This window comes from Thermoascus crustaceus (assembly GCF_041956765.1).
Source record: "Thermoascus crustaceus strain CBS 181.67 unplaced genomic scaffold VTN00scaffold_3, whole genome shotgun sequence".
In the NCBI taxonomy this organism is placed as follows: Eukaryota; Fungi; Ascomycota; class Eurotiomycetes; order Eurotiales; family Thermoascaceae; genus Thermoascus; species Thermoascus crustaceus.
Genome location: NW_027192529.1, coordinates 2,763,594 through 2,786,911, shown reverse-complemented (window position 1 = coordinate 2,786,911; position 23,318 = coordinate 2,763,594). Strand labels below are relative to the sequence as shown.

The following is a 23,318-nucleotide window of genomic DNA, read 5'->3' as shown; positions in this document are numbered from 1 at the left end:
AGATACTGTTTCAGGTCCTGAAGTCTGTGCCTCACTAGTTCGTGGGCTGCTTGGAGTAGTAGCCGATGGTGACGCTGAGGTTCTAGAATAGAACGGCGGTATCCAATGAAATCGATATCTACGCCGAGAATACCTCTTATGCTTCTTGATTGCTGTTGACTGTAGAGTCTCGAGATCTTGTACCCACTGTACGACAGGAAAACGTTGCTTAGCCGATCGAGCACGCATGATTGCACGTGTCTCAGTTTTAGAAGAGAGAGCATCATGGATTGCCAGCTTGAACTGATAGATCAAGTGCTTTGTGGTCATAGATTCACTGAAGTCTGTTAGCATGCCTAGGCTAGTTGGCAATGTAGAGCGGCTTACATAGTATACCACCATCCGGGCATCTGTCCCAGGCCCCCCACGCTGCATGAAGTTAGAAGTTATGTAGCCTAGAATAAGTGTTCCATCTGGATACTCACCGCGAGCCGACACCAAGAGCCCCCTTGCGCCCAAATTCAACAGCCACTAGACCGAATGGTTCATCTCGTGAAGGTATAAGTGAAAATTCAGCACCGCTAAAAATAAAAGGAGGAAGTGTAGTGAACTCTGGCTTCGAGAACACCCTCCCTGGATAGAGTTCCATCATCCTGTTAAGCTTAATTGCGGCAAACCGCCCGTACAAGTCGATAACCGGTCCAACGCAGATGAGTTGGACATTCGGATCGTCATCCAGAATTGAAGGGAAAACATCAGCGATAAGATCAATCCCTTTTTGCATTGACCAGCGACCAACAAAGACGAACAGCTCTGCATTGGGGTCTTGGTCCAGTCCAGCCCATTGCTGTGCCTGCCGCCTCAGAATTGTCCTACCAGCTTCGATGTTAGGATCCACCCGAGCGTCTTCATTACGTTCAGACTTCGTCCAATCACCGGTATCTGTAGGGTCAGGATTCTGGAGAGATCCAATTTCTTTAAGACCCCAAAAGATAGGATATCTTGCGTATGATCGCTTCCCATATTTTCTGGACACACCAACTGCTCCAAATCCATTTTGATGTATGTGCAGATAGCTAGCTGCCGCATGGAGAAGATTAAACACATCCCCAAACTGAACATATTTCTTGACAATCTTTGGATCAATATTAAAAACTTGACAGACCTCATCACGTTCTTTTGCAGTCCTCATGGGCCAGAGTCCCTGGAACTCAGCATTGTGAAGAGACAGGCAGCACGGTATTGTCCTTGGCAGCAAATGTAACGGCGCCACAGCACCGTGGTAATCGTTGATGTGGTAAAGATCAACAGGGAATCTCTTTATTGCCTCCGCGATGCAGGAGTTCCAGGCAGAATAGTAGATGGCAGAATCAAGATCATCCATCCTAGCAGGATAGGGTTCAGACTTGGATTGGGCTCTGAAAACAGGTGCATCGAGAAGGACGTATGTGATATTGCGTAACACATGGTACTGGACTTGGATCTGGAAGGCATTTCCAAAAATGATAACTTCCATCGGATCTGCCCTTTGATCTTCAGGGTAGTCGATGCCTCCGACACAAGGCACGACCCATATTAGGTTCTGATGACCCAGATTCTTGCCCATGAGCTGTGACATTACTCCCAGGCCACCGATCTTAATTTTGATACCCCAATCCTCGATGTCATACTCCATCGTAGCAATAAGAACAGTCCTCCGGATATCACCTGCGTCAGCGTTCAGAGCCTGTTTGCCAGGTACTGCTGCTGATGAGTGATTCAAGAGCTTGGCAATAGGTAATAGAATCGGAGGCCATCGAAGAAAGCCTTTTGATTCCGATCCTAGGCTGTTGGAGGATCTGGTGTCGTAGAGGCTCTGGAAGCGGTTGCGAATCGAAAGGGGAAGGATTGGCTTCTTCTCAGAAATACCGAACATATTGAACTTAATCTGATAGAATGCCTTGAGGTACATCCAGACAGCAGCTATGGCGGTGACGAGTGGTATTAAACCTAGTAGCAGAAATATAGCCAGTTGGGCCCGCCACGATCCGACTGGGGTAGCATAGAAACGGAGGCTACCATCATCCAAAGATAGCCTATACGCCACATGGGGAGATGGAGGAGGATTAGGAACATTGATAAAATTGGTGAGCAATGACATTGGTGGAATGCGGTCCAGAATACCGTCTCCATCAATATCCCCATAGACCTGTGTCTGGTCAGGCCGGCCGTCAGGGTTCACTCCCCAAGCGTTTAGTTGAAGCTGAGCAGGCCACTCTGCCATAAAGTCGTATTCCCATTGCCCATTCTTGTTATTCATCTTCATTTGGCTCCTGTACCCGGAGTCGTATCCAAATTGATTGAAAGAGCCCTGGACCCAGAAGTGGGGAAATCGCCTTGGGGGAAGACTATCGCGACCAGTGTCACCGTGCTGGAAATGGTCGCTGCTACCGGTTATTTTGTTCCAGTATTGTACCATTATGTGGTCTCCGTCCCAGGCTTGGGATTTCGCTCCTGTCCAGTTTTTGGGAGGAATGGGCTCATTGCCGCCTTTGTATGGCATCCAATCGCTGTAGGAGGATCCGAAATCGAGAGTATAGCGCCACTTTTGCGCACCAGGAGCTTTGTGAGCGACCCAGAGTGTCCCATTCCTCGAGGGGTCTTCATAAAGGAGGGCCCTACTGTAGTTGGCTCGTTTCGGCCAAACAATTGGATTATCCATGAATCCTATGCGCAACATGAAACGATCCACAGACTGCAACATGGTTAGATGGCATGAGTCGATGAACTGAGAGGTTGATGCTACTTACGTTTGTCCTACTATTCCCATTCTTGTTGCTGACGTTGTTGACAACTATCTCGTGAACGCCGTGGAAGACATTATTCAACATAATCGAGTAGTTATATACGCTGGTAAGTGCGCCCGGAAAGGACGCCACTTCAGTCTCCTGAATGGAGCCACACGAGACGCTACTCCTATCGAACTCAGCGGTTTGGTTATCAAGAGCGATCGACGTAATGGAGAGTGAATTGGTAATGCTTTCACAATCCATCTCCTGTGAAAATTGAAAACCAATCTGGATTCTTTCGCCAGTTCTTGTTTTTGACAGGATGCGCCAGTCATGGCCAGGCGTAAATTTCGTTATAAACGGCGAAGGTGCTACAAACTTGTGTTTTGGAACAAAAGCTTTAAATCCCCAAGCGGGTAGCTTTAGTTCCGAAAGACAGCCGTTCCAATTCTCAGATCCTTCAAGCCTGGTAAAGTCAGCAAAGAGTGGAGGTTTCGAACCGAAGCACTCACCCCAATCTTGTTGAGCTCTTTTGCAGAGTATACTCGTCGAATGGTGGAAGAAGATTTTTTACCGTTGTCCCTTCATCGAATGGAGAGATCAAGGCGTCTTTGTCCGAGCAGTTAAATTTGTAGCTGACAGTATGATTATCGTTCTGGTAAACTAGCCAGACGCTCTGGTCTCCCTGGCCGATCCCTGTAAAGTTCTGCACGCCCGCGAACCGAGATCGAAGTACACTCCACATTCCAGTTTCCGTTCGAGTTCCATTGCTCCCCGGAAGATATATGTCATAAGTCTGGTTGGACAGTTGTTGCAAGTAGTATCCATCGTTCAACACTGGATAATTCTGTCGCATTTCGAACATTATTTTGATAAGGCCACGGACGGGATGAGCGGGATCTCGGTGATCCAAGCTAATACTATCATCCATGCAGCCGTACATTGCGCTGTCAATGGGAAAATCGTGATACTTCACTGAGCCAACCTTGTAACAGCCGTGGAGTTGCCATGCCTGGGCAGAAGACATTGGAGAGCGACCAAATACTGTAAATAATTAGGAGAGAAGGAATGCCGTTGAAAAGAGACTTACCGTAGTTCGCATTTGTATTGTCGAGCATGTAGAAGGCTTGCTCCTCACCCCAGATGAGGATAGGTGTTCCAGGCATCAGTAAAGAAATTATGTAAAGCGCCAGAACCTGTTTCTCTGTTCCATTTTTGATCGACGGCCACCGGAAAACATCCTGGTTAGAGGTACCGTACAGATGTCTTGGATCAAATTTACCAGTGTTCGCGTTCACCATATCATTCGTCTCAACCAAGCCATTCCACAACTCGACGAAATTGGTTGCGAGATCCCCCTCAGCTTCGAATGTGCCATCCAGACTGGAGGCGATGTTAGCAACGAAGTCATTCATAATCTCGAATAACGCACTTACCCAAGAAATCTCGTTAGAGCTCGATATACGGTATAGTGGAATGCGGCACCGTCTAGTGCTGCCTTTTCAGGGGCTCTTATATGCATGTCTGGCAGAGATTTATTTGTCATGGTAACCGCATCTGTCATATTTGGAACTGTCTGGTTAGTCTGTCGACCGCGGCCAAGGTAAAGTGCGCCAAAAGCGTTTCCTGACACGACTTCACCGGGAATGTAAAAGTTCTCCTTTCCAAAGCGACGTGCGCAATGACGGATATAATCTGACCATTCACCATGCGCATCGAGGGTAACTTGGATGGCCTTATCGATACGAAATCCATCAATGTCGAGCATGGAGATAGTGATGCAAGAGAAACGCTCAATCTTCTGCCTCACATCGCTCCGCCATTCTCTGAGTCGATCCTGCACAAATGCGAACTTGGCTATCTGTCGCTCCCACTCAGCGTAGTTTCCGAAAGAAGCGATCTCCCCATACTAGGATGCTGTTAGAAGAAGTTCTGTACAAAGAAGGGTTTCATGGGTACCTGATCGAATTCGCTGTCTCGACATCCATCTACCATTGTAGTATTCGTGATGCCTTTTCCCAGGTCGTCCCAAAACCGTGGGTACTCGCATTTATCAATCCAGTCATTCCCAGGTTGAAAGTCGTGGTAACGACGCGTCCCTTTCCATACATAGTCGTATTCGTAAGGATTGATAGGTGCCGAAATATTTAGAAACCCTCTAAAACCAATGAGGTTCCCCATTCTGTGACTCGTCAGCTCTAGTTTTCAAGATTGATCCTGTATCTACTCACGTCGCCATGGTGTTCTCCAGTACTATATACATTCCTCGCCGATGAACTTCAGAAATCATAGCGCGCCAATCGTTGATATTACCAAAATGTCGATCTAAAAGGGTCAAGTCGAGTGGAGAGTAGGCGTCTGATGACCACGGGTCACTGATATGCGGCATACCGGCGATATAGATTGCCTGCATAGGTTAACATCGACCCTATATTTTCCTCAAGGAAGCGAGCCCACCTTCACCCCCATGCCTTGTATGTAGTCAAGACTGTCAATGAGACCCTTAACATCCCCTCCATGCCGGAATTGGTTGGACAGCATATCATGTTCAAACTGCGTGCCGTTCGCGTCATCGTTTAAAGGGTCACCGTTCACGAATCTGTCAAGGAAAAGCGTATAGAACGGCATTCGCCAATTTTCTGGAGATGGATGATATGTGTGGTCCTCCCACTGGCCCCAGTAATCCATGGGGTCTGTGGCAGTTTCATTTTCGTTAAGATTGAAACCGACTTGGTCAGGATCGTAACGAAGAGCAGATACTGTTGTAGTCAGTAATAGGAAGGATTTTTTCAACGGCTGGGAGAGTCGCATTGCGCTCTATCCTCCCCGTAGGGAAGCATCGGATGACGAAGGTCAACCAAATAAGGAATCCGACAAAAGGCTCTCAGAATCGTAGGAAAGGCCCGATCCTGCCGGAGTAAGTAACAGTGGCGGTCATACGAGAGCTGCCAGAGCGTCACAGAGCTCTGTTCTCTTCGCCCCGCGCGAAGTAGGTTGCGGCTGAAAGCTTCTCCGAAAAGTAAATGGAGGATAACGGTCTCTGAGTCCGCTCAGAATACCGGAATGAGCTGAAGAAATGAGGAGAAGATTGGCACAGAATGAAAGGATTCTAGTTTTATTGTATATGAGGGAGAAAACAAGGCGACACCAACTAAGAAAAGAAAGATATGACAGTCCACACAGAGCTATTAGGCCCCAGACTATCTTCGGAACCTGTGGAGTACTGTCAATGTGCTAGAGAAAGTTATATCTGAGGACTATCTGCAGTCAGGCCCAGTTTCTCTGCGGTCCGTCACTTGCAGCGAAATTAGCCGGCACACTGCTAGAAAAGTAGGGGGTCAATGCACCATCTCTCATAACCGTGCTCCCGGAATGTAAGAGGACTTTAAGAAGTGGTTAGAAATAAGCTTTCCCCATACCAGACACCGGGAGACATGAAAAGCAACAACAGCGGAATCGCGGCTAGACCGATAAGCGAAGACATACTAGAAGGCAGATCTGATATGGGGATGAACAAGTAGGCTGTATACTGAGACTCCCTTTTCCAGGACGTGTTAGAAGATACAACTGTGTCTTTGTGGCTCTGGGCTTGTCCACAGCGATTCGACCTTTGATTCCTTCCATTTCCAGGAAATTCAGCAGAGATCGAATGCGGTTAGAAAACATTCAACGAGTCACGAAAATAACCTGGTAGATTGCCAGATTGACATAGAATAGGTCTCTTCCAAAAGGAGACAATGTGTATGGTATGAGATATACGAATCTCAACCTTGTAAACGACGTAGCACCCATCGCCGCATAAGGGTCTACAAAACCGCTGAGCGTCGAACATAAGAACTCCCTGCCAATCAAAATGCACTGATATCTGCTACTGGCTCTCGATGTATGCCTAAGAATCAAGTCTGGCGTGGAAATACGAGATCTTGAATAGAAAACCATAGGGTTCCTGGAAATGGAAGCAATTTCATAATTTTCCAGAACCTCGAACCTCGAATCTCTCACGGGGTTGGAGAGCCAATGACTAGAAGTAGAGAGCAGTATACATCAACAAAGAGACTGAGGAAATTACATTAACCAATGGATAACCCATAATTAAGAATTTCAAGAGTGGTGTGCAGGATTAACACGTGGTGGAAAAAAATGAACCGTAGAGAGTACTGTCACGCCGTGTACTCCGTACAGAAACCATCCAGATGGAACAGAAGGCACTCGAGGGCTAGATCATCTGGTCTCTGGACACAACCAACGCAGAAGGGACGTGGTAGGCTGGAAGACATCTGGAAGCTGGTGGACTGACGAGCGTCGGGAAGTGCGGACGTTGAAGGGATTTGTTAAGAGCTGACGTCGGGAGGATCGGGACGGCAAGACCGGGGGTCCGGAGAAGCGTGAACCTTCAACCACTCGACCTCCATCACTGGCCGGCGTGCTGCTATGATCTATTAGTTACCAAGTGTTCCAACAGGCGATCTGTAACTAGCAGGCTAGATGGCCGCATCGGAGTTGGATAGGTCGGTCGGGAAAGAGAGCTCTGACTTAGGGCTCGCGGACAGCGACCGAGTTGTTCGTTTCCCAAATTTCCAATTAAATTCGTGGCACAACCCATTACTTCGACATTGCGAAAACTCATTGACAATACATACAAGAATAGGGATGCATTTAGTGCGAAGTCTATATTGACGAGGATACGGCCCAGGTTCTGCTCGGTTCCTGGTCCTGGCTTCCCCGGGGGGCTCGAATCCATGGAGATCCCTACCATTCGCAAGTGGTCGATGGACCACAATCGCCAGTCATGGCCTTCCGTACTGGTCCGTCCTAGGCTAACTCAGTATTCTGTGTGTTATTTTTCTGTGACCGAGCATACAAAGAATATTATCATGGGCTCAGCCACTGGTGGGTCCTGCGGCAAAACAGCAGCTGCTTTGTGAGGATGTGAGCCTTTCAAAGCAGGCTACAATATTGAAATGGAAACACAAGGCCAGATATTATTTCGAAAATTTTCGGTGTCTGTGGAGCTTCTGTCCTGTATCCTGTCCGTTCTACACTTGCTAACATCCTGTCGTCATAGCTCCGATGAGATGAGCCGGTGTCATCGTGATATAGCTCGCATCATATGGTTACGAAGTAATCTAGAGCTAGACGGCCTTCCCCTATAACGCTTGTCCTGCCTGGCTCTACAGGGTCTGCGCCATTTTGCGCAGCTTGAAGGGCTGAAAATCTACCGTGCCACCGGTATAAATGAGAATAGCGCTATTGCACAGCACACTTGCCGCCGCCTTATCTATACTTCACCAGCATTTTCTTCTTGGAACGGTTCTCTGCTGAGCTATTTGAAACGTGCAGTCTTTCCGTTCGCTTCCAAATATATTGCTACTTCCTCGCATCGGACTTTCTAAAATAGAGGTTTGACAAGGTATCGGTCTCTGCATGATTTGCTTTCATGATCAAGATCTCTATGTGCTACCTTGATGACCAGTCCTTTTCTTGGACACTGTGTATTTCCTTTCAATCCGAGTTTCAAGAAGCGCAAGACATATTTTTTTCGATTTTGACTGGTGATGCGACGGCCAGCGCCCACAAAATTGTTTCTCTCTGGCAATTAGGATTTCTCTTCGATCAGCTCCATGGAAGTCTGGAAGATAATACTGGTCTTTACGACCTGGATACCCACCATTCAAGCGGCCTCTAGAGACGAATGGAAATCAAGGTCCATATACCAGATAGTGACGGACCGCTTTGCTCTCTCAAATGGCTCCACTAACGCTCCATGCGATCCTGCAAAGGGTCTATACTGTGGAGGTACTTTCAGAGGTATTATTGAGAAGCTAGATTATATTCAAGATCTTGGATTTTCGGCAGTAAGCATTTCCTTTTCTCCTGACTTTCAGACATTGCTCCGTAGGAATACCTCGTGGTCCGGTGCATGTTATGCTATCATCACCAACAGACTAACACTTGCACGATCTGCAGATCTGGATATCACCAGTTACATACCCTATTCAGGAGGTCACCTCTGACTTATCAGGTGCTTCTATTTTCATGCCTCTAGGAATAGTAATTCTGACCCTCGCTTAGCATACCATGGATACTGGCAACAGGATCTTTACGCGATCAACCCGAGGTTCGGTACGCGCGATGATCTCGAGGATCTCTCCCATGAGCTCCATTCGCGTGGAATGGTACGCACAAGCCCCGCCACATATCTCGCCAATCTCCCTAAATGTAGGCTAAGGGCTGCAGTACCTGATGGTCGACGTGGTCGCCAACAACCTTGCTTGGGCGGGTAACGGAAATACTGTAGATTATAGCAAATTGAAACCCTTTGATAACGGAGGTTACTATCACCCATTCCGGTTGCTTTCAGACGATCCACTGAATCAGACATGCGTCAAACAGGTTGGTGAGCCCTGTAAAAGAGTCTGGAATTCTTGCTGTCTTTGCTAATATCGGTCTTCTTTAGTGCTGGCTCGGCGACACCGTTGTATCACTTCCCGACTTGAGAACGGAAGACAGCACAGTGTCGTCAATGCTATACACCTGGGTAAACCAGCTGGTATCTAATTATTCAAGTAAGTGTCATAGCATTTAATGACAGTTGCCATGTAGTTCTGATATCCTCTGCGCAGTTGACGGCCTACGTCTGGACAGCATTTTCAACGTCAACGAGGATTTCTGGTCTGGGTTCAACCGTGCCGCTGGCGTTTTCTGTCTCGGGGAAGGAATTACTGACAATGCTACATCCCTGTGTCCCCTTCAAAATAGTATGGACGGGGTCTTGAACTATCCTATGTTCGTAATAAAACTCTACCGCAGAAACCTGTACTCTGTGACTCACTTCTGGTACCAGGTATTATCGCCTCACAGCCGCCTTCAACAGCACAACTGGCAGCATGCATAATTTAGTGCAAGGAATGAGGGCTATGAAGAACAAGTGCAGGGTAACCCTGCCAATTATGCATCTCACTGTGCGATTAAATCATTGACTAACTCCGGCATCTACAACAGGACATTTTCGTGTTAGGAACATTTACAGAGAATCAAGACGTTCCTCGTTTTGCCTCTTATACGGGAGATCTATCTGTTTGTCCAATCCCTACTTTTCCATCTGGCTACCATATATAGGAATAACGTCTAACCCTGTCATCTCCAGTTGGCCCGGAACATCATCACCTACAATCTCCTTGGAGACGGTATCCCAGTTCGTAAGTCTCACCTTATCTCCCAGCAGGACAGCACCCCAATCGAAAAAGACAATTAACCTCATATCAATCAATTATTTAACCACCATGAGATAAAAAATAATAGTCTACTACGGCCAAGAACAACACTTCTCCGGCTCCTCCAACCCCCTGGACCGGGAAGCCCTCTGGACCACCGGCTACAAAAACGACACCACCCCCCTCCCCTCGCTCATCCAGTCCCTGAACCGCCTCCGCGCCCACGCCGCAGTCAACGGGACCCGATTCACCAACCGCTCCGAAGCACTCCGCGACTACCTCACCTACATCACGCTCCCGATCCACGAGTCTCCCCACGTCCTCGTGCTCCGGAAAGGCTTCAAGGGGAACCAGGTAATCACCGTACTATCAAACCTGGGATCACACCCGGACGGAAACGCCGAGACGACCGTGCTCCTCTCCGCGGACGGCACGGACTTCACACCGGGACAGAACCTGACCGAGGTCCTATCCTGCAGGACGTTCCTCACCGACAAACAATCAGGAAACCTGATCGTGAGTCTGGCGGACGATGGTGGGCCGAGGGTGTTCTATCCGACCGAGAGTCTAGAGATGTCCGGGCTCTGCGGTCACAAGTTGGACGGGAAGCCGCCCAAGAGCACGTCCACGAAACCGGTGACTGCGACGCCGACGGCGAGGGGCGCTGCTGCTGCTGCGGTGATCCTCGTCGGGACGGGGGCACGGTTTTTGACCATCAGTCTGGGGCTGGGATCGGTATTGGCTGTGTTGTTTGTCTCAGAGGTGTTGTTCTGATGATGGGAAGCTGGATTAATTTTTTTTCTTCGTCTAGTCCTTTATTTGTTCATTTATTTTTAATGGACATTTACGTCTTCTGAGATCTCGAGCATGAGTAATGGAATAGTAACGTTTTATTTCTAAATATCAATATCTCACAACTAACAGAACGGGAATAAACGTCGTCAAACATAAGGGAAGAAAGGAAAAATGTAAATACTTTTTCAAGGATGCAATCTTGCATAGGAAGGTCGATGGTGCCGAGCTGCATCTCCCAAGTCGACGTGGTGCAGTGATCCAAACTAATAACTGCTCTATTTTCAGTCATTCAACCTAGTGTGATGACTGCACGCATATGCACACATACAATCAAAAACAAAAACTATAAACAAGGAACAGAACAAGAGGAAAAGCAAATAGATAATATCTATCTCTCTTTATCTATCTACACTAGCAACCTCCAAATCATCCATCCATTAGACAGATCACCACGTCTCCTGCTTATACCTCCCGACCTTCTCCATCTCCATCAAATATTTCTCCGCATCCTGCCTACTGTACCGATCCACCGCCCCCTCCTGGCCCTTATACGGGTGCTGAAACGCCTCGATCAGCGCCTCCCGCAGCGCCTGCGGCATCCGTCCCGAAGAACCACAGATATACACGGACCCGTTCTGCTCGTGCAGCAGGTTGAAGAAGAGCGGGTAGTTCTCGCGGATGCGGTCCTGGACGTAGATCTTCAAGCGCTGGTCGCGCGAAAACGCGGTCAGGACCGTCAGGTCGATGACCTTGGACTCGGCGAGCTGGCGCCATTCTTCTTCGTAGAAGTAGTCTGCGTTGCGGTTGCGTGCGCCGAAGAGGAGGACAGTTGGGCCGATGGGGGGTTCGGAGCCGGGGTGTTTCGCGCGGTAGGCTTTTGCGAGGGCGGCCTTTTCCCAGATCATGGATCGGAGGGGGGCGATGCCCGTTCCGGGGCCGATCAGGACAGACGAGCCGGTGAGTTGCTGAAGGGTCGGGTTGAGACCGCCCTTCTGGAGCTGGACACGGAGGGTGCTTCCGGGGCGGAGGACCGCGAGGTACCGCGTGCAGACGCCCTCGCGGATCCGCTTGATAACGGTCTGGTATTTGACGATGGCGATGAGGAGCTCGAATTTCGTCTTCCCGTCCGGAGTCCGTTTCAGTTCCCCGCCGCTGGCGATACTGAACTGTCGTCCTCGGAAAATGGGGAGGACCGAGAGTGCATGTTGCCAGGGGATCTTGACGCTGTTGAACTCCTGCAGTACTTCTAGGATACTCCGCCTAGGTCTGGTCGTGTAGTCCCACAGTTCATCTATGTACTGCGGGTCCAGAAACTCCAGTAACCGCTCCTTCTGGTAGTCGTCTGTGGCATAATGGGAAATGGATAAAAAGAAAGATCGCGGGGGTATCGCTCGGATGTCCAGGTAGTCGGTAAGAAGGGTGCGGAGGGTCAAGTGCGGGTAATCAGCCAGGTACGGTATCGGAGGCGGTGGGATATCTTTCTTGCTGCGAAGACCCTCACCAGCAGCAAATTTGATGGGCTTATCTGCGTGCTCCTCCCAGCCCATCATGTCTATCAACTCCTCGACGTCACTTGCAAAATTCTTGGGCAGGATGGAGATCATATCACCTGGCGCGTAGGGTATTTGTTCAGGGACAGTCAAGCATATGTGTCGCACATCCTGCCAATGCTTTGGTGGTGTGAGACGCTTATTCTCCGTCAGAGTGGCTGTGATGGTATTGGGAAGGGGACGTGTGTCGTGGTCTACACGCCAGTGGGCCGGATATTTGTCTGCGCCTTTGTCGAAGTGGCCAGCTTCATGCAAGACGGGCTCAGGCTCTGACGGAACTGTAGGTTCATCCCGCTCTTCCAGAACCCATTTCGGGGGAAGTTGGACATCATCCGGTATCGGCTGTTGCCCGGGTGGTAGAGGGTATTTGTCCAACAGACGCTTCCGGAGAGTTTCAGACCATGGGAAAAAGGTGCCTTCAAGCCTAGGAAATTGTCAATACACATGATCACATTTATTCCGAAAAGATGCGTACCCTTCCGGATGTCGCTGATCCGCTTCTCCACAATTATAAACCTCGTTCGCCCCCAGTTGGAGCAACCTCTTATACAACTTCCGCGAAGCAAAATTGAACCTGTCCGGTCAGCCTCCTCTGCCGCCACCGTGTGGAGGGGGCCGCGAGAGAGATATACTTCGGATAGGAACTATCTCCCAAACCAAACAGTATAAAGTTCACACCCTTCAGGAAATCGGGCGGGAGCCTCTTCAGGAGGAGAGACTTCCAGAACGACCTAGCATTGGCAGGGAAGTCACCCTGACCGGTGGTCGACACGACGATGATGGTCAACGTGTAGGACGAGAGAGACTCCTGCGCTCGAACATCAGCACTGGACCGGAGTACACCAATAGTGTTTTGACTTGGCAGCTGGTCGTACCGCTTTGACGGCATTCAGCTCCGACACGTGAGTCACGAAATGCAGTCTCTCGGCCATGCGGCCCAGCTCCTCGGCCACCTCCTGCGCGTTGCCCGTCTCCGAGCCATAGAGAACGACGGCCGATCTTTCTGCATGCTGCTGATCTCCATCGGCACTCATTCTGCGCGAGGATTCGCTGGCTGTCTAGGGTATCGCGTGCGCGGGGCGTCTGCGGCGTTCGAGAAATGCTTTTCTTTCTTTCGCGAGGGGCACGCTTCGGGATGACGTCACGTTATATGCTGCAGCGAGAGATCTAGACCTTTGGAGCCAGGTACCAAGTAGATGCGTCTACGAAGGTCTTCTCGAGATAATGCTTCATTTATATCCGTCGAACATGTGCCTAGTGCTTGGATGAAACTGAAAGGCATGATAAGGAGAGTGGTCTGTTATGTAATATTGATTAACTAACTAGTTAACTAACTTAGTTAACTTATAAGCCGACGCTTATTCATCTATGAACTCAGAAAACAACAATTGTAATTAGCTGATATAATGTGCGAAATCGCATGAATAAACGGCAATCCATTTAAACGTTGCACTGCTTTTCCCTTCGCATTGAATACCGCAAACAACATGCATGACGCAGACAAACAGACCAGGGCACCGAATAGGGGTATCATAGAAGAGAGAAAAGGCTCTAAAACGTGTCCTCGTCACCACCAACTCCTCCGTCCGCAAACCCATCCTCATTCGCATCATCATCGCCAGCATCGAAGTACTGCTCCGCGTTGTAGTCACCGCCCATCTCTTCATCGTCTTCGGAAAAATCATCGTCAACAATGTCCTCCTCTTGCTCTTCTTCCTCGTCCAGAGGACCCTCCTCATCCTCATCCCTCTTTCTGCGTTCTTCACCCTCAACCTCATCTTCATCGTCGTGCTCGTCCATTCTACGGCGCTTTGCCAGCTCCTCGTCATCCTCCTCTTCCTCGTCCTCGAAACCGCGCTTGATACCCGGGCGCGCTTTGAGGGGTCCGTAGCCATCCAAGACATTCTCGGGCTTGTAATTCGGTTGAACGGTCTGCCAAAGCTCCTGCGGGAAGAATTTCAAGACTGAAACGGGAGCTAATGTTAGAATCGCCGATCAGGCAAAGGAGCTCATGGCAGAGCTGTCAAGAATGAACTCACCATAAGGCCGCCCTGAAAGCGTCGGAAGTGTCCTCCTCTTCTTCTGATATCTCTCAGCGTAGGATGGCATTCCGTAGAAAGGATCAAACTGTGCACGTGCAGCGCTACCCTTCTTGGCTGCCGAGGCAGCGACATCGAGGACAGTGTAGTAAGGTCCGTCATGGATCATCTCCCTCAGCGCCCGGTAGCGATCGACTTGCGATTGCTCGCGCGGGTTCAGCTTCTTCGCGTGGGGTACATTGTATTTCTGCGACACCATGATTGTCAGCTTCGAGAGCTCCCTGAAGCGGCCGCTGGTAGATGTTCGCTTTCGCAGCCCTGGGGAACAAAGGTCGATGACATCGACATACCGGGAAAAGGGGGGTGGGAGCGGTATCGGGTTCCCCGCCTCCTTCAGTGTCCCAGGTGAACTCCGCACCGGGGAGCCTCTTGCCCTTCTTCGCAGCGAATCGCGACATGGCTTATCGGCTGGGGTGTCACAGTAGGCAGATAACGGGAAGCGACAGGACTGGCGAGGCAAATCGCTCTTACTCCCTGGTCGACCGTCCTGGGCTCTGCAAGCGAGCTGAAGCGAACAAAGAACCCAAGGCGAGGACGGCCCAAGAGAGGTCATCCACGATCAACAGCTGAGAAAAAAGTTCCGATGCTCCCTCGACCTCGCCGCCGCTGCCCACCTTCACCGCCTTCACCCAGAATGGAAATTAGGGCTTTCTAGGCCGAAGACCTATGTTCACAGTAGCCGAGACCCCCCTCTGGTCGCATTGTAACGCCAGTAGTAGGTCGTCTTCGTCGACCCCGTTCTCCGCGAGACTAGCATATTTCGTGGCTCATTTTCTCAACATAATTATATTATGACCATTCTATTAAAATATAGATATAAATAGAGAATTGCCTAAAGATTATTTCTATATGCATTTTACTTTTAGTATATGTCTCTTAAAGTTGAGTTCTCCCGCCATAAAGATGACCCTTTTTTCTTAAAACTTCACCCTTCAAAGCAACCCCTTATCCTTGTATATCTAGGATAAAAGCCTCATACTCTATACTAGTATTATAGAAGAATAATATTATCGTAGAAAATACAACAATTCCAAATGCTTTTGTACAGTTCCAATGGACCTAAGTTTTCGTAAATTTGACTTGTCTTTACCTCGAAACAGATGATATTTCTGAGCCTCAGAATATAATGTTTCATATATTAAAATATATCCTAACCAATTCTCTGTCGCAAAATACAAAATTTATTTGTACCATCATCATATAATTATGTTGAGAAAATAGGCTTCGAAATATGCCAGTTTCGCGGGAAGGTCGGGGATAGACGAAGACTTCTGAACTGGTACTCGTACTGTAGGGAGCCCCCGTGAACAGTGGCGTTATATGCATTTAGTCCCTTGCCGGATGATGTGGAATCAGATTGATTTAAGAGCGTCCATATAGGTCTGTGCATCTTCTATCGTAGCTTGTATTTATTATATCTACTGTACTGTACAACTTATCTCCAATCTGTTACGCAGCAGCACATCAGTCCAGCTTTGGGCGATCGTACATAATTCGAAGCCACAGAAAGAAAACATTGGAGTTCATCGAATTCATTAGATAAACTTTTATTAAAACATACCGTCAACTCGTGCCTAACAATGGTATCGCGGCCTACATCTCCATAGCATCCACTCGGCTTCCGGCCTGAGCTGCAGGTCCCAGCGGGCCTTCCGTGACACGTTGAGCAAGTGTCCGCAAAATATCATCATATCCCTCCACTTCAAGTTTGTTCTCGCTGAGCGCGTCATACAAGGCAACCAGAACGTCGTACTTCGCCGTAGCAACTCTCCAGACTGCGCTCTCTGTATCTCCCCTACCGCCTCCAACGAAATTGGCGTATGTCTGCGGCGGCTTGAAAAGGTAGGGAATGACAGTAGTCAAGGCTGGGGGAGAAAGTACGGCCCAAGCGCCAGACGTAGGTAGCGTTCCTTGTGCTGAAGGGGATAATCGGCCCAATTGCTCTTCAGTTGGTAGCTGAAACCGAGAATCAGCCGAGCCACGCACTGTTTCGTCCAGGGTTTGCCAATTAGCTGTTATCACAGCTTTCATTAAGGACAGCGCTGCAAGGGCAACATCATGCATTGCAATCGTGTCAGCAGCAGCAACAATATGGCTCCAGAAGTTCATGTTGTTATTTAAATAGGTGAAATAGAGTATTCGAGCAGCCGCCGCCTCTTTATGCCAGTCTGTCGGTATTTGTCCGGGGGCATTTAAGTCCAGTGATTGCACCTTCTCGGATTTTGGCGGTCCGTGGAAAATCCTTGCTAGGGTGTCCAGAGTCTCCTTGTTCGCAGGACTAGTCGGAATGGCTAATAACGGGTTCGGAGATTCTACGCCGGCTTTGACGAGCATCACCCGGGGCAGGGCAGACAGTACCCTAAGGTCGCCAGTCGGCACGGGCCCATGCGCCCATTGAGCGGTTGGCAGCGCGAAAGACTCAACAATGCGCCCCAGGATCTCGTCCAGGAAGTCTTGTGGTTTCTGCAATAGATGGTTAGGATATAGTAGCGCGTACTGCGCAACGTAGGCCATGATGGGACCGGAAATGTACATGAGATCAATAGAGTCGAGCTTTGTCGGATGCAGGTAGTAATCAAGTATTGTCGCATGCAGATTCTGAGACACGAGGAAATCCAGCGCAGGCGAGGAGAAGGTTGAAGTTGAACGCACATGAGTTCGGGCTAGGAGACCTGGAGGATCAATTTGGAGGAGCTCACGGAAGAAATTCAGCAACGTCATGTGCATTAAGACATCACCCGTGTCGACCATCTGGCATGCTGTGAAGTGCAACAAGCTGTTACTCCTGTACTGAGACTCAATCTCGGGGATATGGGATTCTGATATTGCATCCCAACGTAGTTTCCCCGCCTTGGCCACAAGATCCATCAATCTTCCTTGGGCTAGTGTCTTTTCGCGCTTCGAGAGTTTCCCTGGCTGCCCGGCGTCGATGAGACTGCATATCGAGAAGAAAAGGCCATAGACGTTCTTGTCAGTAAACACTCTTCGCCACATGAGACCCTGACCCCCAGCTGCATCTTTATTCCCACCACTCTTGTCCCCGTTCTCCAGCGGGCTAGTGTGGTCAACCTCCAGTAGGGACCACAGAACTTCAAACGCACACTGAGCAACTTCTGTTGTAGACGTCGAAAGCCAGAGTTCAACAAGAGAGGCGACAAGCTCTGAATCTCCAGCAACCACGGCTGCGTCACTGGGAGATAGACCTCCTTTCCCTAACAAAGATAGAGCAAGAAGATTGATGGGTGGCGACGGGGCCTTGATTCCTGCGAGAAAGTTCACCGGAGGGTCGATGGAGCGAAGGTCCGTGAACGAACAGTATGCAGTAGCCTTAATCCCTAAAGTCGTGAGCGGCGTAGGATCCTCCCGTAGTACTGGGAGAAGCTGCGATATGCGCGTCAGGAGAGCCGCGGACACCCCGCGATCAGTACTTTCGGTAATCTCCGCCTTGAGTTTCTCGATGGCGGAGACATCCAGAGATATAGAGGGGTCATTCTGGACTTGTTGTAGGTGCTCTTGCACCCTCTGGTATGAAGGAGGGATCGTCATGGCTATCGAGATAAATCTCCGCAATCTCAAGAAGCTGAGATTTTAACCATGGCTGAAAGGAAAAGGTCATTCTGCCGATGGAGATGGCGGGGAGCTCCTGGAGCTGCCTGTGCAAACGAGACAAACACCAACTGCGGGATAACGACATTATCGACTCCGCGACATCGACTCCACGACACTCCCCGCCGATTCTATACATTCCACCTCGGTCAGTTCTTGCTGACAGGCATCTCACGATGGCGGAGCCTTCGAATCCCCTTATCTCCTCCAAGTCCTCAGACTCCGGTCTTCACGTGCAACTACACCCCCTCGTTCTCCTCACCATCTCCGATCATATCACCAGACATGCCGCGAGGCAGCAGCGGGGACCGATAGTGGGTGCTCTACTTGGCCAGCAGGAAGGCAGAGAGATTACACTAGAGCATGCGTTCGAATGCAACGTCATTACCGGGCCACATGGGGATATCCTATTACACCAAACATGGTTCGAAGAGAGAGTAAAGCAATGTATGTCGACTATCTATCTACAGACCACTTAACCTAGGTATATGTGCAAATACCGATGATTACATCAATATACAGTCAAGGATGTACACAAGGCTCCGGCATTGGACCTTGTCGGGTGGTTCACCATCACTCCTCCCTCCGGCCCCGACTTCTCGCACCTCCCCATCCACCGCCAGATCCTCCAGGAGTACAATGAGTCCGCCGTGCTTCTCGCTTTCCACCCATCGCAGCTGCAGTCTTCACAAGCAAGCGGAGCCAAGCTGCCGCTAATCATCTACGAGAGCGTCTACGAAGGCGAGAATGTCGGAGATGGGGACAAGTCCATGCAGATTGACGGGGAGGACCAGTCCTTGAACATCAGGTTCCGGGAGCTGCCCTACTCGATTGAGACCGGCGAGGCGGAGATGATCAGTGTCGACTCTGTCGCTAGAGGTGGAGGGAATGCCACGGCCGTTGAAGCCCCGGCTGCCGCCCCAGCAGCTCCCGAGGCGCAAGCAGGCAAGAAGAAAAAGGGCGCGAAGCACGGCGCGGAGACTGAGCCGACGCCTGCGGAAATCGCCTCTCCGCTCTCCCCTGAGGATGAAGACCGTAAGTCACTTATAACTATGGCCGAGAGAGAAACCCATATTTCTAACTGACCTTCCTCAGTAATCGCCAACCTCACCACCCGCCTCAACGCCGTAAAGACTCTCGAATCCCGAATCCGTCTCATCAAGGCCTACCTATCCAGCCTTCCCCCATCATTCCTAGCCGGTTCCACCTCTACCACAACCAACCCACCCGAGTCTACCAGCACCACCACTACCCCACCCCTCTCATACCCCATCCTCCGCAGCATCTCCTCCCTGATCGCCCACCTGTCCCTCCTCGCCCCACAAGACCAGGACGCCTTCTCCGTCGAATCGCTCGCGCAGAGCAACGACGTCGCCCTCGTCTCCCTGTTGGGCACGCTGGGCAAGAACGTCCAGGGGATGCGCGAGCTAGGCAAAAAGGCCGCCATCGTGGAGACGGCGCGGCAGAACCTGGTGTCGCGGAAGACGCAGCTCGCGCTGCAGGGAAGGCTCCCGGAGGAGGATGCTTATTTCGCTGCGAGAGATGGAGGCGTAGGTGTCGGGGTGCCTGGTGGGGGGATGTATTTGTCGTAGCATCGCTCCATGTTCTGGTTTTATTTTTCCCGAATCGGGTTATTATCCGTACTTCTTCTTTTCTTATATTTATTTACTACGACTCACAAAGTCGAGGGGAGTCTGGGCGTTTCTGGAATGATATGATATGAAATGAAATGAAACGAATTGAATTGAATGAATGGAAATAATGGTTTCATCGACCGATCACGTAGGAAGGATGAATAAAGAAATAAAGAGCCTATTCAATAAATAGACAAGATGACATGACAAGCTGAATGATAGACCAATTAGCAGATACTGCACTTTTTGTCCTGGGACCGTGTTAGTAGTTAGGTCTTTAGTCCTTAAACTTGGGAAAAATCGATGAGATCCATTGAAACCCAAGTTGCCTATTTCGTTTCTAGCAGAGCAGAGCGTCAGGAACCGGTGATTTGATTGAGAGGCCAATAATTTGAAACTTGGGACTACAACCTAAGTAGGATTCAAAGAAATCAGTCATATCATCACAATGTGTAAGAGATTAATTATTTCCAAGAAGACCTCTGGGAATCGAAGCTTTTTCGAATACACAACGAATACAACTTTAAAAAAACCTATGCAATGCTGTACACAGTGTGTATGTATGTACATGTACATGCATTCAATCCCAGACAAAGAACAAACGCGCTATGTTTAACATCTCGAAAGATCCAATCACCCTTAGACGCCGGCGTAGGTATCCCTAGTTTGCTTAACCTAGGTGGTGAACCTAGGTGTTATCGACCTGCCTACGCAATCAACCAAAACCAAGAACCCGGTGTAACAACCAAACAAGTACTACTCCAAAGAGACACCAAGATGGATCAAAGATGATAGCAAAAAATGCACAAAGAAGTACAAGAAAAAACGGAAAGAAAAGAAAAAGAGGATGCAGAAAAACCGGGGGAATCAATGCCAACTTATCCAAAGCCAAAGCCATCCCATGCGCAACCAGAAAACAAAAATGAAGAGGAAACTAAAAGCTATTGGCAATGCAACGTTGAGAACAGAGTCCCAATCCTTGTGTAGACGCAGAATGTATGTATTTAGAACGAACGAACGAAACAACCATAGCGGTCCTCGATGGTTGTCTGACACATGCTCATGCTCATTCATCATCATCCTATCTCCGTTGGTAATTGTAATTGTGATCATCAAGCGGGGGCGGCAAGTACGGCGCCGGCATGGGCGCCGGCAGGGGCATATTGCCATCACGCTCAGGCGACGTCAGGACACTGTGCTGCGAGGGCGAATGGGCTATCGTCACTGTGGTAGTAACTCCAATCTCATTGCGGTGCTGAGAAGTGTCGTCGAAAGGGTTGTTGTTTTTGTAGTCATCTGCATCCGCAGGAGCCGGGTAAGGGCTATGATAAGGGCTGCTGTGGAACGGCTGGTAGAGGTGAGGCCTATCCGTTGGAGGGTCTATGGGCGAGTCAGTTGGAAGTTCGTTGTAGTAATGGTTATTGCGAAGGTCATTATTGTTGAGTGATGTTGCGAGTCCGATGCTGGTGAACGACCTCATTGGGTATGACGATGCAGCGGGCTGTTGTGCGTTGCTCAGAAGATCGTCCCCTTCCTCGTCTGCGTGAGAAGGGCTATAGTAGCGTCTCGATCCTCCACGAGCCATAGCAGCGCCAGCGCCGCTGTATGCTATTGAGTTTGTCCCCGTCTCAGAAGAACCGCCTTCGGGTTTGTGACCGAGAGTGTGGGTCTGGTCCAGGTGGTAGCTGGGGTCCAGCATTCTCGTTTTTCGGCCGACGAACAACCAGCGGAAACCGCGACCGATGGCCTTGATCAGGTCCCATGGGTTGAAAGCGTCGATGAGAGCCATGATGCCCAAGAACCCGCCGTGGTAGGCGAGTGTACCGCCGTAGAACTCTGCTGAATCTATGCTCGCCGCCAACTGTTTCAGGGTGTAAGGTCTCCATGGAAAGGCCCAGATATGCATAACCGCGAAGATCGCCATCTCTATGCAGATAAGCAAATTAGGGATCCCGATCTTCAGGTCCTGTGCATAGATCCTCTTAGTCGGCTTTATCGCACCGGAAGAAGTGAGGAAGGAGATCAGAGTCTAGATGCACGTTAGTTACACATTCCCCATCCGGAAATAGCACGACTGGTCTTACTGTTTGCCAGAAAGAAAGGAAAATAACTAGTTTTATAGAAACTATCTTCAAGAATGGCTGATACTGGGAGATATCGTCCTTGAGCTGGACGTAGAATTGGACCAAGCAGTACATCGCTATGGACACACAGATAGACTCAATCACCAGGACCTGGATAAGTTATTAGCATGCCACGAAGATCGGCTATTAGAGCAGAAGACAACCTACCCAGATATGTGAGAACGCCGGATTCAGGGACTCCTCGCAGTAGAGGTCCACTGTCTGTGTGGCTACCGAAACGATAGTCATGAGGACTCTGACCAGACAATACTGAAAGACTCCCGTCCAAATGATCTGCTCAAAATATCAGCCTCTGATCACTTGTTCCTCTCGTAGATTCATTCATCGCCCTTACATTGAACCACGTCAACCCGCTGCGTGGGGTCCTCCACGGACCGGTCTCTCCGCCCCAGAACCTCTCCAACCAATTCACGGGCCACAGCCATTTCTTCGGTTTAATCCCACGGAAATACTCCTTCTGGCTATGCAGATCGGGGGCGATGTAGTGACAGAGCAGTGTAAAGAATGCGGAAATCGTGAACGCTTCGTAACAGTTCCCCATGACCTCGAAATAGACGGCATGTCGGTAGTAGTAGAAACTGAGCCAGGCGACTGTCGAATATACGGGCACCATGAAGAGGATGCGGATGATACTGTGATTGTCAACAGAGACGTTCGAAGCGTGAGGGGGAGCGCGGAGGGGGGAAACATACTGTCGCTGCTCCCGAGGCAGGCTGTAGTGTGTCGCATGGCACATAATAAGGACGACGGAGACTCCGATCGCGGTGATAGCGAATGCGGCGCAGATAATCAGACCCAGGTTGTGGAAGGTCATGCCTCCTCCATCCCAGAGGTCGATCTCGTCAACTGTCGCAGGCATTCCCGGTCAGCATGTCCATCACACACCACGATCACCCAACGAAAGGCCCAGAAAGCACGTAACCGCGGGTCTCCATACTTATCTCATCTTCGAGAGTCGTATTACACACCGGCCAGCCCATCCTGGCTCGAGTGCGGGCGATGAACGATCGTAGAGTCGCAGTCCAGGAGGCGGCCGCAGACAAGAGGAGCAGCGTATCTTATCCGGACGGTCACGGGGCGCGCCGGTCTCACAGGGCGAGACGGCTCGTTACAGAGTCCGATCAGGGACGTTTTGGGGTTCAGGAACGCGAGCCACGTTCCGAAGCGAGGTCGGGTTCCTAGAAGCGGCAAGTGATCGTGTCGAACCATCCACAGTCTGAAGTTAAATAAGGGACACCTCTTTGACAGCGCAGAAAAAAGGCCTCTGGGCCTGGAGCGCCTGGAGGCCTCACTACTAAGATTGGTGACTGGGCCAAGCAACTGTCGGTGCTTCAGGCCCGACTTGGCGACCACAGGATCGGCGTGCATCTCGCAAAACCGCCTGTCAGGTTTCACGTCCATCTGTCCGTCATCCTCCCGTGGCGGTGCACGGTGCAGGACTGCGCATCTCGATTTCGCTATCATCCACTTCGCCTGCCTCGTGCGTTGCTCATGCTTCCGAGCCCTCCGGACGGCCCGACGGCGTTGCA

At 50.0% G+C, this 23,318-nt stretch overlaps 7 protein-coding genes across 7 annotated transcripts; 2 read left to right on the top strand and 5 right to left on the bottom strand.

Moving 5' to 3' along the window:
* Nucleotides 1-34: 34 nt before the first annotated feature.
* On the bottom strand, nucleotides 35-5,558 carry VTN00DRAFT_6195 (uncharacterized protein; the record flags this gene model as incomplete). Its single annotated transcript, XM_069432804.1, has 12 exons — nucleotides 35-74; nucleotides 134-316; nucleotides 367-408; nucleotides 465-921; nucleotides 1,018-2,713; nucleotides 2,769-3,213; nucleotides 3,260-3,791; nucleotides 3,838-4,130; nucleotides 4,184-4,656; nucleotides 4,707-4,929; nucleotides 4,979-5,154; nucleotides 5,205-5,558. The coding sequence occupies 12 exons, from the start codon at nucleotides 5,556-5,558 to the stop codon at nucleotides 35-37; spliced, it is 4,914 nt and encodes a 1,637-aa protein (XP_069288627.1).
* A 2,810-nt stretch (nucleotides 5,559-8,368) lies between these two features.
* VTN00DRAFT_6194 (uncharacterized protein) lies at nucleotides 8,369-10,735 on the top strand (the record flags this gene model as incomplete). Its single annotated transcript, XM_069432803.1, has 10 exons — nucleotides 8,369-8,602; nucleotides 8,715-8,769; nucleotides 8,820-8,923; nucleotides 8,985-9,140; nucleotides 9,205-9,313; nucleotides 9,371-9,533; nucleotides 9,592-9,682; nucleotides 9,750-9,824; nucleotides 9,895-9,946; nucleotides 10,050-10,735. 10 exons carry the CDS (start codon nucleotides 8,369-8,371, stop codon nucleotides 10,733-10,735), a joined length of 1,725 nt encoding a protein of 574 aa, XP_069288626.1.
* A 467-nt stretch (nucleotides 10,736-11,202) lies between these two features.
* VTN00DRAFT_6193 (uncharacterized protein) lies at nucleotides 11,203-13,340 on the bottom strand (the record flags this gene model as incomplete). The annotated part of the gene is made up of 4 exons (XM_069432802.1): nucleotides 11,203-12,730; nucleotides 12,782-12,880; nucleotides 12,939-13,114; nucleotides 13,182-13,340. 4 exons carry the CDS (start codon nucleotides 13,338-13,340, stop codon nucleotides 11,203-11,205), a joined length of 1,962 nt encoding a protein of 653 aa, XP_069288625.1.
* Nucleotides 13,341-13,857: 517 nt separating this feature from the next.
* VTN00DRAFT_6192 (uncharacterized protein) lies at nucleotides 13,858-14,803 on the bottom strand (the record flags this gene model as incomplete). Its single annotated transcript, XM_069432801.1, has 3 exons — nucleotides 13,858-14,270; nucleotides 14,346-14,592; nucleotides 14,696-14,803. The coding sequence occupies 3 exons, from the start codon at nucleotides 14,801-14,803 to the stop codon at nucleotides 13,858-13,860; spliced, it is 768 nt and encodes a 255-aa protein (XP_069288624.1).
* A 1,195-nt stretch (nucleotides 14,804-15,998) lies between these two features.
* VTN00DRAFT_6191 (uncharacterized protein) lies at nucleotides 15,999-17,951 on the bottom strand (the record flags this gene model as incomplete). Its single annotated transcript, XM_069432800.1, has 1 exon — nucleotides 15,999-17,951. One exon carries the CDS (start codon nucleotides 17,949-17,951, stop codon nucleotides 15,999-16,001), a length of 1,953 nt encoding a protein of 650 aa, XP_069288623.1.
* A 236-nt stretch (nucleotides 17,952-18,187) lies between these two features.
* On the top strand, nucleotides 18,188-19,603 carry VTN00DRAFT_6190 (uncharacterized protein; the record flags this gene model as incomplete). Its single annotated transcript, XM_069432799.1, has 3 exons — nucleotides 18,188-18,458; nucleotides 18,534-19,046; nucleotides 19,107-19,603. The coding sequence occupies 3 exons, from the start codon at nucleotides 18,188-18,190 to the stop codon at nucleotides 19,601-19,603; spliced, it is 1,281 nt and encodes a 426-aa protein (XP_069288622.1).
* Nucleotides 19,604-20,726: 1,123 nt separating this feature from the next.
* VTN00DRAFT_6189 (uncharacterized protein) lies at nucleotides 20,727-22,769 on the bottom strand (the record flags this gene model as incomplete). The annotated part of the gene is made up of 6 exons (XM_069432797.1): nucleotides 20,727-21,674; nucleotides 21,730-21,879; nucleotides 21,937-22,062; nucleotides 22,124-22,421; nucleotides 22,482-22,635; nucleotides 22,727-22,769. The coding sequence occupies 6 exons, from the start codon at nucleotides 22,767-22,769 to the stop codon at nucleotides 20,727-20,729; spliced, it is 1,719 nt and encodes a 572-aa protein (XP_069288621.1).
* Nucleotides 22,770-23,318: the final 549 nt, after the last annotated feature.